The sequence below is a fragment of the Oxyura jamaicensis genome, chromosome 4, assembly GCF_011077185.1.
Source record: "Oxyura jamaicensis isolate SHBP4307 breed ruddy duck chromosome 4, BPBGC_Ojam_1.0, whole genome shotgun sequence".
In the NCBI taxonomy this organism is placed as follows: Eukaryota; Metazoa; Chordata; class Aves; order Anseriformes; family Anatidae; genus Oxyura; species Oxyura jamaicensis.
In genome coordinates, this window is record NC_048896.1 from 66,338,131 (window position 1) to 66,351,325 (window position 13,195).

Consider the following 13,195-nt stretch of genomic DNA (forward strand, 5'->3'; position numbering starts at 1 on the left):
ATGCTGGAGTTTTGAACTAATTGATGGGACTTCTTTAATTTGCTTTCCCTGATTATAAGCAGAACTCCTTTTTATCCTTTTCCCTGCATTATTGTTTAAAATGAATTTGAGACAATATAACTGCCTGTGGCTGTGTAGCCTTAAATGATGCAGGGGATTGAAACTTTGGGGGAATGTTTCTGAAATGTGTTCATCTTAAACGTTCTCAAGTAATGTGTGTGTAACTTGCAGGGTGATAAGATCGACAGACGGGTATGTATTTTTTGGCACAGCTTCGGCATTTTCTTGCCAATAGCAGGCCTTTTTCCTTTTGTCTTGGGTTTTGCTGGGGAGGTTTTCTTTAACTGCTCTTTGATGTGTTTCCACTCACAGCTTTGTGTTGCAGTTGGGTTGGGGTTTTTTCCTAGCATAACCACCTCTTTCTGTGTCTCCAGGGGATTCTCTGGGGGTGCTCCACAAAACTATGGGGTCAAGATCTTGGGTAACGTGGGTGCTTTCTTTCCAATGGGGTGTACTCATTCACCGTTTGTACACCTAACAGGCGCACTTTGCTTTTAAGAAAAATTAAACTGTTAGAAATGCTGTTTCCTCAGACAGGCCTGTAGCAAACAGCTGGTGCCATCTGAAGTGGGAACATTTCCTGGCTGCTAAAAGAAAGATGGTGTTTAACGTGCCTTTCAGCCACTCTGTTACACTTAACAGCAAAAGCTTTGAGTTTTAACCACGGAGCCAGTGATTTGAATAGCATTCAATTACTTATTACTAGTGAATGACCCCTGAAGTGAGTTGCCTGACTTTCAGGCTGTGTTACTTAGAGCACTGCTGAAGCAGTTGTCAGCTGAAGCAGAAACAGTTTTTGAAATATCGCTGCTGTGGAGTTGTGTGCTGAATTTGTATTTGTAGTTGTGCAGAGGGGTGGAGTTGGATTGTCACCAGCCATGAATTGTAGGACAGCTACCATGGAGGACTGTAACCTGTTAGTGATTCTCATGGCATAGCTAGAAAATGGGTATATATTATTTAATTAGGTGTGTATTAGGCTCTTCTGGGCTGTGTGGGAATGATTAGGCCAAACATTTTAATCTTCAGTCTAGGATGCAATGTTTGAGTACATGTGGTATGCAGCTGCTTCCAGGGAGTATGTGTGCTGGAAATGCCAACCTGCACAAGCACAGGCAGCCTTGTGCTGCTGACAAGATTTTAATAGTAGACTGGTGAAGTGTCAGTTTAGATGTCTGCAAATGTCCTGTAGGACAAGACTGCCAGTTAAAGCCAGTTATTCTCAGTGCAGGAGGTCTGGGGAAACGGATTGCCAGCAGTTTTGAACCAGTTTGAAGTGTGATGAACACTCAGTGGGGAAAAATGAGCGGTCTGCCTGTCCATTGGGTCATCACAGGTGGGAGTATTAGGGTATGTTCCTCTGTAGGCATTTCTGTGGTAGGCTGTTATGCAGTTGCCTGTGTCATGAGGATGTTAATGCATCTAATCTGGAAGGGATTTAGAACTGAGGTTTTTACAGCTTCCTTGTGGTAAGGCAGTGTACAGAACAGGTAACTTCCAGAGGCCCCTTGCCACCTAAGTGGCCCCATAGTTCTGTGAGGCAGTGAGGAAGTAAATCACCTGTGCAGAAGTTTTGGTCTAGCAAGAAGGGCCTGTGTTGTCAGCAGGTTCATCAGCTAAGGTGTCTGACAAGGCAGTACTACTACAATCCGCTGCACCAGTATGGCATGGTAGGTTTTTTTCTATAAGAACTTGAAAAATGCAAGAGATGTCATATTTTCTTTAAATTTATGATTTACCAGAGGATTGGAGTGTGAACACAGTTCTTACCTAGTGGGTAATAAGAGCTAGTGAGGGAATATTTGTTTACACTTGTTGTTAGCAGACTGTTGTCTGTCATCTCATGACCAGAGAGATAGAAGTTCCAGATCATGGAGGTTAAGAACTAATTTTGAAGTATGTGGTGGGAGGGGAGACCCCCAGTGCAGGTGGGGAAAGCTCCATGGGCTGGTCCTGAGGACAGAAAGAGAGAAAAAGAGAAAAGTTTACTGGGACTAGGCAGCCTGCAGGGAGATGCAGGTCAGTGGAAACCAGTCATGGGTTTCAGGTAGGAGGTTAGCAGCAAGGAAGATAATCTGTGTGTTAATGCAACACAACAACAGGGTCACAGAGAAGCTGAACAGTGACTCCTAACAGCATATGTAGCACTTACTCTGGCAATAAAACAGGTGGTAATGTGCAGTTGGTGCTGATGGTTGTATTCTCTGCTGTTCTGATGCTGTTCATTTGAGTCTCTTGAAGTCAAGGTGAGGATGAGGGCCAAAGGGCCAAACACTCCCTTTTCCCATGTAAGCAGTATTATGGTTGGCTGACACAGTCTATATATCCATAATTTTGTGTTTTCTTTTTCCCCTTAGAGGAGATTTGTTTCATTTTAGTGACGACGATATCTTAAAACAGATCACAGCACCTCAATAGTGCTTGAAGGCAGTCCCTTCAGGGCATGGTATTTTGTCCCAGTGGAGTTGGTAGGCGCTGTTCCTGTCTGTTTTGCAGTCCACAGCGGTAGATGGTAGCTGGGAGCCTGCTGCAGAAGAAGCTTCTTGCCAGAGTGATGCTCGCTGGCTGTTTCAGTGGCGAAAAGGCTTATTTAAAGCGCTTGGGAAGCTTGTTTTTGTTGTGCTTTAATGCTTAAAAAAAAAACACCTGTCTTTAGCCCAAAAGCGTAGGGATTACCAGAGGCAAGGATTGAAGTCCAGTGTCTCAAGCACAGATAATTCTCAGGCATGGATTCTTTTTTGTCGTTGACTAATACTTCTATCTTTTTGCTGCTGTTTTGATCCCTGTGACCACTCCCATCAGTGTATTTTCTTGCCTCCCTTTTGAAGGCATCTCAGCAGGTCTATATGCTTCATCTTGTCTTTGAGACTTGACTTAATCTTCCAGTTATTTCACCAAATTTATGAGGTGCTCGTGTGAAGTTGTTTTCCATGTAGAGAACATCTTGCCTGGCTGCCTCGTGAACACTGACTGTCTCTGAAGGGATGCACGCCTGCCTTAATGCTGCTGTGTCCATATTTATCTGCAGCAAAGACAAGGGGGAGAGAACTGATAAGAAAGTCTATTTGTGGATGAAAACACTTTTCCTGTTAAAAAATAAATCCCTCAATCACGGTAGTGAGCTTTCCCCCTCCTGGCTTAATGTACATATTCCTTTGTCTGAATAGAAAGGTACTTCAATATTATGTTAAGAACACGTTGCGTTTTTTAGGCAGCAGCAAGTGGAAGTGGTTGTAGTGATGCATCTCTTACAGGGAGTCCTTACCTGCCTTAATTTACACCTTGTTCCTTCTTTGCAGGGGTTGTGTGTATGTTCCTTTATGTTACCCTAGTATTAATAAAGTGCAAAACTAATTTGTTATGAGTTGATATTGATGCTAATTTGCCTTGAGTCATATTTCACATCTGTGTTGCTTGTTTTTTTGCTCTGAAAGAAGCTAAATGAGAGTGGTTTAATAGTTGTTTCACCAAAGCACTAGAGCTGTCTTCAGTATAACTAACGAATGGGTATTTTGAAAGATGTGACTTTTTGTTTTAAAATGCGTTGAAAGGTGAGTTTTGAATCACTACAGCTTTTTTGATATTTTAGCCTTACATTGTGGAAAGACAGTAATGGGGGGTGTTATTTTTTCCAGGGCAGCAAAGTACAGACCAGGGTTGGACTGCTGATGTTGCTTTGTACTTGGCTAAGCAACTGCTCAATTGCTGTCACACACTTCCTTCACAATCCAGCCAATGTACCTTTTGTATCCTTGACTTGTTAGCAGATTAGAATGACTTGCCTAGTAGTTACTTGGACTGTCTGTGTTAAAATCAAATGCTAATCTAGATCAGTTAGCAGGGATACTGCATTCTGTACAAGGAAATGTATCAGGGCAGGTGATAGAAGCAGCCTTTTACTGCCAGAGCTCTGTGTATGCTGACCTGCCTGTAAGATGTACATGTAACTTCAAGCACAGCAGAAAGCTGTGCCATCTGGGGGAGGGTTTATGCCAATTAAGTATTGTGTGTTATTGTGTTGTTGTTGTTGTTGTTGTTTTTTCATTTTAACAAGCCCATTGAAGTATTTATTATGGATTAGGCTCTTCTCCAGAAGTAGGGGGCATGTTTCTAACTTGTATTGAAGCTTATTTCTATGCTTACTCTTGAGAAAAAGATCTAACTACAGTACTCTAGGCTAAACTGTCATTTAAGCTAAAGATTTGTTTGGGAACAAGTAAATCTCTTAGGTTAAGCAGAACCACTGGTTTCCCAAGTCCTTTGAATTGTAAGATAGCTTGTTGGTGTCCTAATTAAGCTTGGTTTTAGATGCGCAAATAATTTCAAGAGGAACTTAGACTGAAACAGCGCATTTGGAACAGAGACGTTTGTGGTATGTTTTGTGCTTATTTAGTATCTCAAAAATCCTTAACAAGAGCTCTAGCTCACAGGGCAGATAGCTGAAAACCTTGGAGAAGAGGAACAGCTCGTGCAAGGCCTCTGTGCACTTCTGCTCGGCATTTCCATCTACTACAATGATAATTCTCTTGAAAATTACAGAAAGTAAGTATGATGTACAAATAAGACTGTAGGGGAAGGTCTGAATGGCAGATAGTTTAAGAGTCTCTTAAATACTTGGTTGAATATTTTCTGTGCAGGTTCCTTACAGGATGCAAAATAACTGGACCCCACTTTTAGCTAGGCACAATAGATCATTGTTTTGCATAGGTCCTAACCTGTGTATTCCTAGGCTGTGAACAAATGCCAGTGTCACGCTGAAAAATCCTGGGTGTTGAATGTTAAGCATGTAATGCAGATAAGACTTGATGCAGATAATCAAAATTGTAACTGGGAAAACAAAAACCTCACTAAGATGAGGGGAAATGGCCTCAAGTTGTGCCACAGGAGGTTTATGTTGGGTATTAGGAGAAATGTCGTTACTGAAATGGTTGCGTCGCATTAGAATTGGCTGTCTAGGGAAGTGGTTGAGTCACCTTCCCTGGAGGTCTTCAAAAAATGTGTAGGTTTAGAACTTAGTAGCGTGGTATAGCAGTGAACTTGAATACTAGGTTAATAGAGGTTGGACTTGCTAATCTTACAGGTCTTTTCCAATCTGAATGATTTTATGAGCTAAGAATGTTTTTTTCTTTAAGTGTTGCATTGTGGTTGGTTTTTCCCTTTTATTTAGAGAGAAACTGAAACAGCTGATTGAGAAGAGGATTGGCAGGGAGAACTTTATTGAGAAGCTTGGCTTCATTAGCAAACACGAACTTTATTCCAGAGCTGCTCAGAAACCACAGCCTAGTTTTTCTAGCCCAGACCACATGATGTTTGATCATGAATTTACCAAGCTTGTAAAGGAATTGGAAGGTGAGATGTATTTTAATTCCTGGGTTTTCTTGTGATGAGCTGATGACTGAATTACCAAACATGCTGAATGTCCTAATAAAAGTAGTGTGATTATATGAAAATGTAGCATTCTAAGAAGCACGGGACATGGATTGCTTTAAGCTATCATAAATCCAAGCTTGCAGTTCAAATATTTTGTAAAATTATTCCCAGTACACATTCGTAATCAGGCCTTCTAGTAATTAGACTTACTTGTATTGTTAAGTAAAACAATTCTTATTACGTGCTGTGAGTTGCCACGCTGTGGCAAAGGAGTGTATTTGTCTGTGTTCACATAGACTGAAATGGGTGGTGATAGAAGCTCGACTCACAGAAGTACACAAGCTAGCACTTTGCAGATTTGTTAAGACAAATTATGAATAATGAATTTCCTGTCTTGTAGAAAATAATGGGGACTCCATTCTTAATAAAGCTTCATCTACATGTTGCCTTCATAGTCCTAAATCTCTTACTTGTGCAGCCATTTAGGCAAATAGTTGTAATGGAGCATAATGCAAGTGAAGCACGTTTGCTGATGGAAAGGACTCAAAACACGCACTTTCTATTCTGAAACTGTTGAGCAGTAAGCATGCAAACCTTCCTATAAAAAAAAAAAAAAAAAACAAAACACTGCCTTTTTCTATTTTTTAAGACTGTGTAACCATTTTATTTTCTTTAAAGTGCATATTCTGTTTCTCGTGCTATTAATTTAGTTAAACCGGGTGAGGCTGTGAGATGGTTATGAGGACAAAAAAGATACATGAGCTGGGCTTTACTTGACAAACTCTTTGTCAACAGGTGTCATAAGTAAAGCTATTTACAAGTCCAGTGAAGAAGATAAAAAGGAGGAGGAGGTTAAGAAGACATTGGAACAGCATGACAACATTGTGACTCACTACAAAAAAGTCATCAGGGAGCAGGTAAGAGGCAGTTGCTCCATATCCCTGTTTTTAGAAGCTGTTTATACTGACTTTTGGAGGTATCACAATGCAGATGTAGTAAAACAAGTAAGAAGGAATCTACCATTGCGGGTATGCTTGAAAAACACTAAGGCCAGGAATAATTGGCTGAACTCAAGTGTCAGTGTTTAGAATACTGGTTAAGCTTAATTTCTTTCCTGAGGTACATCTTCTCTTTTGTGTTTGTTTCTCTTCAACTAAGTAACTGAGAAATGTGCAGCCCTTTTCAAAAAAATGAATTTATTTCTATGCTCTCACTTCTCACAAGATAATAGATGAAATGTGACTGAAAAGGAAACAAAGTTTCCTTGATCAAATCTGGGTATACTTGTTGAATCCTTTCCAATGGTAGTTTGCTGCCCCCCCCCCCCCCCCCCCTTTTTTTTTTTGCCACAGCTTAAATTGAGAAGTAAAGGAGTAAAGCAAAGTAATTTAGCTAAAGGGGAATCGCAGCAGGTTTTCATAGTTTGTGGACCTGGAATGGACACAGCCTGCTGCAGTATACCTGGAATTAAGGGACACTTTTGAACCTCCAGTGAGGCTTTATTGAACATATGACTGCAGTTACCACTGTTTCTTCCAAGATTTTGTAAGCAGACCAAATGTGTGCAGGATTCAGTGGGGTGGGGAGAAAAATTACAAGATCTTGTATCTTTGACTCTTTCTGCTGTTCCTGGCATGGAGATGGTGGAGCTCTCCTCCGAGAGATTCGGAATGTGTTGGCCTTCTCTGACAGACTACTTCTATCTTTCCCTCACCTTTTTCCCTAGGAAAGCTATCTATGTTTGTATGAAACTTTTCTGCTAATCTGTCTAAGGTGCACTGACAATCTCTGTGACCAGTGATGTTTGCTGCTGGAGTAAAGTTTTTTCATCTGTCTTTTTGTACCTTAGAGCATTGTATTTAGATGTTATTACTGCAAGTGCTTTCTTTTCCTTTCACAGGACCAGGAGCTTGAAGAGTTAAAACAACAGGTTAACACTTTAAAATCTCAAAATGAGCAGCTTCAAACAACGGTTACACAGCAAGTGTCGCAGATCCAGCAGCACAAAGACCAATATAATCTCCTTAAAGTACAGCTAGGTATGCTTCAGAAAGAATAATAGTAACCTTGCTAGTGTTTTAGATTGTATGTAGTTTATGGCAAGCTATAGAACAGGTGCAGCAAACGATCTTCTGTCATAGACATGCTGCTTTGTTATGCAGTATATGGAAAATTTCCTATAGAGATGAAGACTTTTTTGGGAGTCAATGTCGAGCATTGCTAAAAACTTCATTTAAACATCAGATTTGTTTAACTAAAAATATTAGTAAGGTATTTTAAATAATATTAAAAATATTAAAATATGACATAATTTAATATAAATATAAATAATAAATGTAAAATAATTTAATATTTAAAATATCTTACTTTAAATGCCTTCAAACTACAAAATAATGCTCAGTGAGAACTGAAAGGACAACCTGAAAAAGTAATAGAAGGATCACTTGTTTTTGATTTGTGCCCAAGTTTTAGGTGTCTTGCAATAATAGTTCCTTTCTCAGAACAGCCTGTTAGCGTATCTTGAGCTAAGGCCTACCTGCCATGTAGGCCTGCTACCTGGGAAAACAAGTGCCTAAAGAAGATGGCTGCAGCCCAGACAATCTGTTTAGATGGACACATGGAAATACTGGGATTAGAAATACCTTCTGATCTGATGATGGTGTTAGTTCAGTTGCCCACCATGAAAAGACAAGCCCTTCCTTGCAACCCTAGCTCCTTAGCTGTGGCTGTGCTGGGTGAAGGACTGGATCTGATGCTTGCTGTGGGAAGTGGTGGCTACCAGGGAACTGCTGGTAGAACCTTATTCCAAAACAGTTATGTCCTGTTCAGTCTTAAAACAGAGAGAGTCCATGTGTGCTACAGCTTGTGTCTCAGAATGAAAATGTGAGTCAGGGAAGAATCTGTGTTATGGCAGATGAACAAGATGAAGTATGTCATTGTCGGTAGAGGGGGCTAATGGTATGCTTAAATCAGGACAGTAGTTATTCCAAGGGCAAAGATGCCTGATAAGGTGTGTATGCCATAGACCTGGTTTGTTAGTATTAAACAGAAGGTAAGGGAACAATTGCCAGTCCTTACAGAATGAACTGTGTGTGTATTTCTTTGGGTTGAACTGAATGGCTAGAGCAGCATGCAGATGTAGTCACAAATAAGGAATAGCAAATTAGACCTTGTCCTTAGACTTCTGATAAAGAATTTTAACACTCTGTACTTGGGCTCTTTACTTCAAATAACTTGTATTGCCTTGTGGGGTGAGAGGAGGAGGAGCAATGAATTCTTTGATTTTTGTGTTCAAAAACAACTTTGAAAATGATGTCAGTAAACTTTGTAATAAACTGTCTTATAGGAAAGGACAATCAGCATCATAATTCCCACAGCGATACAGTTCAGGTGAATGGCATTCAGGTGGAGGAAGTGAGCAAACTGAAAGAGGAGTTGGAAGAATGGAAAAACAAGCATGAGCTGCTGCAAGGGCAGTTGAGGGAAAAGGATTCTTTGATTGAAAAATTGGTAAGGGTAACTACTGTCTCAGCAGATTTTGACAGGGCTTTTGTTTCTGTTGAAAAATTTTATTTGCCTTATGCTGCAAAGGTCATCACTGTGATGGCAGTCATACAATCAGTTACGATTGTGTGCTGATAGTAAGAAATACAGTGGGGGATGGCTTAATGGGAGTGTATGCTTTTTCCTTGCTTGTTTGTTTTTTGCTTCACACTGTTCCCAGGAGTAGCCTGTGCAGCTGATCTGTTGCAGTGTAGAATCTGCCTTCTTTTGCTTGCCTTCTGTGTTTCAGTTGGTGAAATATGTTTTTTGTTTCCACCTTAGAGGAGACCATTCAGCTGCTCTCTTGCTATCAGAGAGCTTTATGACATGCATTTATTAACCTATTTTCACCTTTTAACCAGGGAACAGTGATTCAAGCACACAGTTTACTGTGTGTTTGGACAGCATAACTATATTTAGTCTGTTTAGTTGTCTGATTTTTCTGTTGCTATTACAGAAGCCTTTGCAGTTGGAAATGGGAACAGAACAGTCTTCACAGATGAGCAAATCCAGTGGCTTGGAGCATAATAATGAACTACAGAAGGTGAACTTGTGTTACTTCAGCAAAGTTGAAGTGAACAGTGGTAGCTCGGGATTGGAAGGGAGAGGGGTCAAGCTTCAGGGAGCGTCAGGATTTCTGAGCTTCCTGATAATATTAATGGCCTTCCTTTGTGATGATAGTACTGATGATAGCATGGAGATCATGTATCCAAAAATGAATTGCTTGCGTTTGCTAAGCAGCTTTAAGCCAGGAGTAGAAATGTCAACTTGTGCAGACTTGAGAGATTTTTGTGTTTATCCATTGCCAAGTATTAAGTGTTCATAAGAAAGCTTCCATGTATTAGATGTACAGCACAGAACGAGTGCTTATGTATCTGTAGGTTCAATGTAGGTGTTGTGCAAAAATACCTAGCTGTTTTGCAAAAACTTGACTGGGAATTGTGATTGGAAAACAAAGAATGCCTAGGCTGATGTGCCTTAGTGGCTTTCTGCACAAAGAGTGGATGGATATCCAATGGAGGGAGTGCTAGTGGTGTGAAACCCTGTTATAAACATTAGTCTGGCATGTGGCTTTGGGCACTGCACAGAGAAGAAATTCTTCAGAGTATGGGGTAGAAGGGATGCTTGTTGCTGCCTAGCTTTGTCTTCTAGAGAAATGGTTGCTGTGTTGCCAGTAAGACATTTGCACCCTTCCACTCATGTAGCTAATGCAAAGCAATTATTCTGGTAGCATTTAACCTAACAAAAAGCTAGTGCGAAGAACTGCTTTGCTTTCTAAAACTAAAAGTATTTTCATTTTTTGTTTTCCACAGGAATTAGAAATGCTCAGGACTCAGATACAACTACAGTCTGCAGAAATCTCTAAGCTTCAGGCTGAGAATCAGAAGCTACAAGTAATGGTACTAGTAAAATACTTATCTTTCCTTTTGAGACAAACTTTCCTGCCTGTGCTGTCAGTAGCTATTGTCCTAAACCAAGCTTGTTTTAAATATGTACATCAGAAAGTGATTCCAACGTTGTTTTAAATGAAGTAATGTGTTACCTAGACAAATCCTTCCTGAGGAAAGGGTAGATGTTACTGAAGTTAGTGCTTTAAATTGTGAGACCATTGGTCCTTGGTGTTTTTATACAAGTCATTCAGTGTTTCAAGTTCCTATTGTTACCACAGGGGAAAAACAAACAAACCCCTCCTGTGAAGCACAACGCATGATATAGTGTACATTAGAGGGATGATTATTTTTCAAATAATGGGGGATACTACTTTGGAAACTTAGATAAAATTGCTCGGCAAACAGGTACATCTGTCTGCGCAGATCTTCAAACATATTATGTTACATATTGAATACTAAATATTACATATTGAAAAAAAAATGGCCAATAAAGCCTTTGAGGAAAGGTTTTAAAAAAGAGGCAATCCTGTCCTCAGAACTAGCTAATGGCAATAGAAAGTATATGTTGAGCCTGCATACCTCGTTAGGGAGTTGTGTGAACATCCTACTGACATGTTTATGCAGCAGAGCTTATGGTTCAAATTGTAGGTCTGTGGGCCACGTGAACAATTGGAGGGAGAGCATTCAGTGGTGCTCAAGCAGAACAAGAGTAGCTGTTGTGTGCCCTGCTTTTGTAGCTCTGCTATAATGAAGATAAGGCAGCTGGATTTGCTGAAACTATTGCTTCTGGCTGGCTTGTTCTGACTTATGCATCAAAGTATGATTGCAACAAAACAAGAAAAGGACTTTGTGTGGGGAAAAGATCAAGTGTTTAATGCACAGATGAGCTTGGTGAGGAAGGATTTTGATATTTTTCCAGTGTAAAAAAGCTCAGCTGCCATATGAGATTCCGTTTCACATGTGTTGGCCATGTGTGCTTGCGTGGCAGAGGCACGTTCAAGTGTTTCATGCTGCCACGAGCTGTCAGGCCAATTCATTGCCACCCAACAGACTGCTGGCCTTTCCTAGAGCTCTGACTTGAACGTGCTACAACTGGAGAAGCATTATCTTACATTCATGCAGTGTTGATCGTTTTAACTGAAAGACAACTGCCACATTTTGGAAACCTTAACTTTGGGAAGGGCTGGCTTACACCACACTTAACTCTGATTTTTAGTAGTTGCATAAAAGATGCAGATACTACCCCATCCCTGCAAGTGTTGAAGGCCAGGTTTGATGGGGCTTTGCGCAAATAGAAGATGTCCCTGAATGTGGCAGGTGGTTGCAACTAGATGAGGTTTAAGGTTCCTTCCAGCCTCAACCATACCGTGATATTTAGCCTAATTAAAAGTCAAAACAACAACAAAAAAATCAACCCTTTGGCACTTAAGAACCATCTGAGTGAGAGCTGGTAGCCTGTAAGTGACTGAGTTGGCATAGAAAAAACTCTGTACACCATAATTTCTGTGAATTAAAGGTTATACCTTTAATTGTGTGTGCATATGCATGTATTCAGACCCCAGAAAGCATCAGTCTGTTCTCTAATGCCTTCCAGTGTATGATGTAAATAACTACCATACCTTGGCTATGTTGTAGCAAGAAAGTAAGCTTTTAACATCTACAAGTAATTCTGTAACGTCTTGGCTTGTTGACTTTGTATGTGAGGCATTCAGTGCTCCTGACTCTGTTTTTTCTTTTGCACAGAACACAAGTACAGATCCTGCATTAAGTGACACCAGTGCAACAGCAGCGAAGAACTTGGAATTAGAGGGACGACTTGTGCAAGAAGTGAAAGAGCTGAAGGTCAGTAGTGGATGAACACCATACCATGTCACTTGATGGTCAGCCTTCAGTTGTGCAACTGGAAACGCTTTGGATGGAGGGGGTTTGTGCTGTCAGGATTTTTTTGTTTTAGACAACAGAAGGGAAGTTGAATGCATCTCTTCTGTTGTTTTTCACTTGGGGAACTTAGGCCTTGTCTACCTTTGAAGCCTTTAAAGAATTAGTAAGAAGGGTCTAGGAAATAGCTTTACTGTGATGTGGACAACCTGACTTGACTGGGGGAGAGTAGCCATTCTTTAAAACTCCTAACTACCTTTCTCTTGGCTGGTAATAGGGGGAGTTTAGTTAAGGAAGTGTAGGAGTGAGGCCACAAGATGGTTGGTGGGGATCGGGCTGTTACAAGTAGTGTATGGGAAGTGTTTGTAGGAGACAAAGCACGTTTTCCTTGCTTAAGGTGTGACTTGGTGTGGGATCTTTCCTGTTGCCAGAGTGAAGTTAAAGCCCTTTCTGAAGAAAAAGCATCACTAAAACAGCACCTAGATTCATCCAACAGTACAGTTGCTATCTTGCAAGATGAGAAAAGCAAGCTTCAGCAAGAAGTTGCAGAATCAAAAAAAGAACAGGATGATCTTCTGGTGCTTTTGGCTGACCAGGATCAGAAACTATCTGCCCTGAAGAATAAATTGAAGGATCTTGGTGTACCGGTAAGCAAAACAATGTTTCAAGTAAGTTCTCGGGTCCAAGGCTGGCCTGAGCAGGCTGGGTATGACAGTGCTTTATCCAACACATCTGGTAAGGCATCCTTCTCTAAATGGAGGGCTGTTGAATCTACCAGAGTTGCTTTTTGAACTTAAGTTGGCAGCTAGCAAGAAAATTGCCTATTGGAAAAAGTGTTCAGAGGTACCTGCATTGTGATTAAAACACCTTGTACTGTATACATGTGTCTGGAATGCTATCTGACCGTCTGCCCTTTCTGTTGCTTGTCCTGGCTGCCAGCTAGAAAACAAAGG

General features: G+C 40.6%; 1 protein-coding gene and 1 long non-coding RNA gene across 7 annotated transcripts in view; one reads left to right on the top strand and one right to left on the bottom strand.

Moving 5' to 3' along the window:
- USO1 (USO1 vesicle transport factor) overlaps positions 1 to 13,195 on the top strand; it is a 33,389-nt gene that overhangs the window by 18,617 nt on the left and 1,577 nt on the right. For 3 of the 5 annotated variants that reach the window (XM_035326147.1, XM_035326148.1, XM_035326149.1), the window contains 11 exons: positions 232 to 252; positions 3,696 to 3,806; positions 4,484 to 4,602; positions 5,228 to 5,409; positions 6,226 to 6,347; positions 7,331 to 7,469; positions 8,777 to 8,940; positions 9,431 to 9,517; positions 10,287 to 10,373; positions 12,108 to 12,206; positions 12,674 to 12,889. In XM_035326147.1, coding sequence (XP_035182038.1) covers positions 232 to 252; positions 3,696 to 3,806; positions 4,484 to 4,602; positions 5,228 to 5,409; positions 6,226 to 6,347; positions 7,331 to 7,469; positions 8,777 to 8,940; positions 9,431 to 9,517; positions 10,287 to 10,373; positions 12,108 to 12,206; positions 12,674 to 12,889 — 1,347 coding nt within the window. The remainder of the gene's footprint in view (positions 1 to 231; positions 253 to 3,695; positions 3,807 to 4,483; positions 4,603 to 5,227; positions 5,410 to 6,225; positions 6,348 to 7,330; positions 7,470 to 8,776; positions 8,941 to 9,430; positions 9,518 to 10,286; positions 10,374 to 12,107; positions 12,207 to 12,673; positions 12,890 to 13,195) is intronic. The other 2 variants (XM_035326150.1, XM_035326151.1) reach the window with 1 other exon arrangement.
- The window catches only part of LOC118166981, a 59,690-nt gene continuing 49,353 nt past the window's right edge, over positions 2,859 to 13,195 (bottom strand). For both annotated transcript variants that reach the window (XR_004750849.1, XR_004750848.1), the window contains one exon: positions 2,859 to 3,082. This is a non-coding gene — a long non-coding RNA (uncharacterized LOC118166981). The remainder of the gene's footprint in view (positions 3,083 to 13,195) is intronic.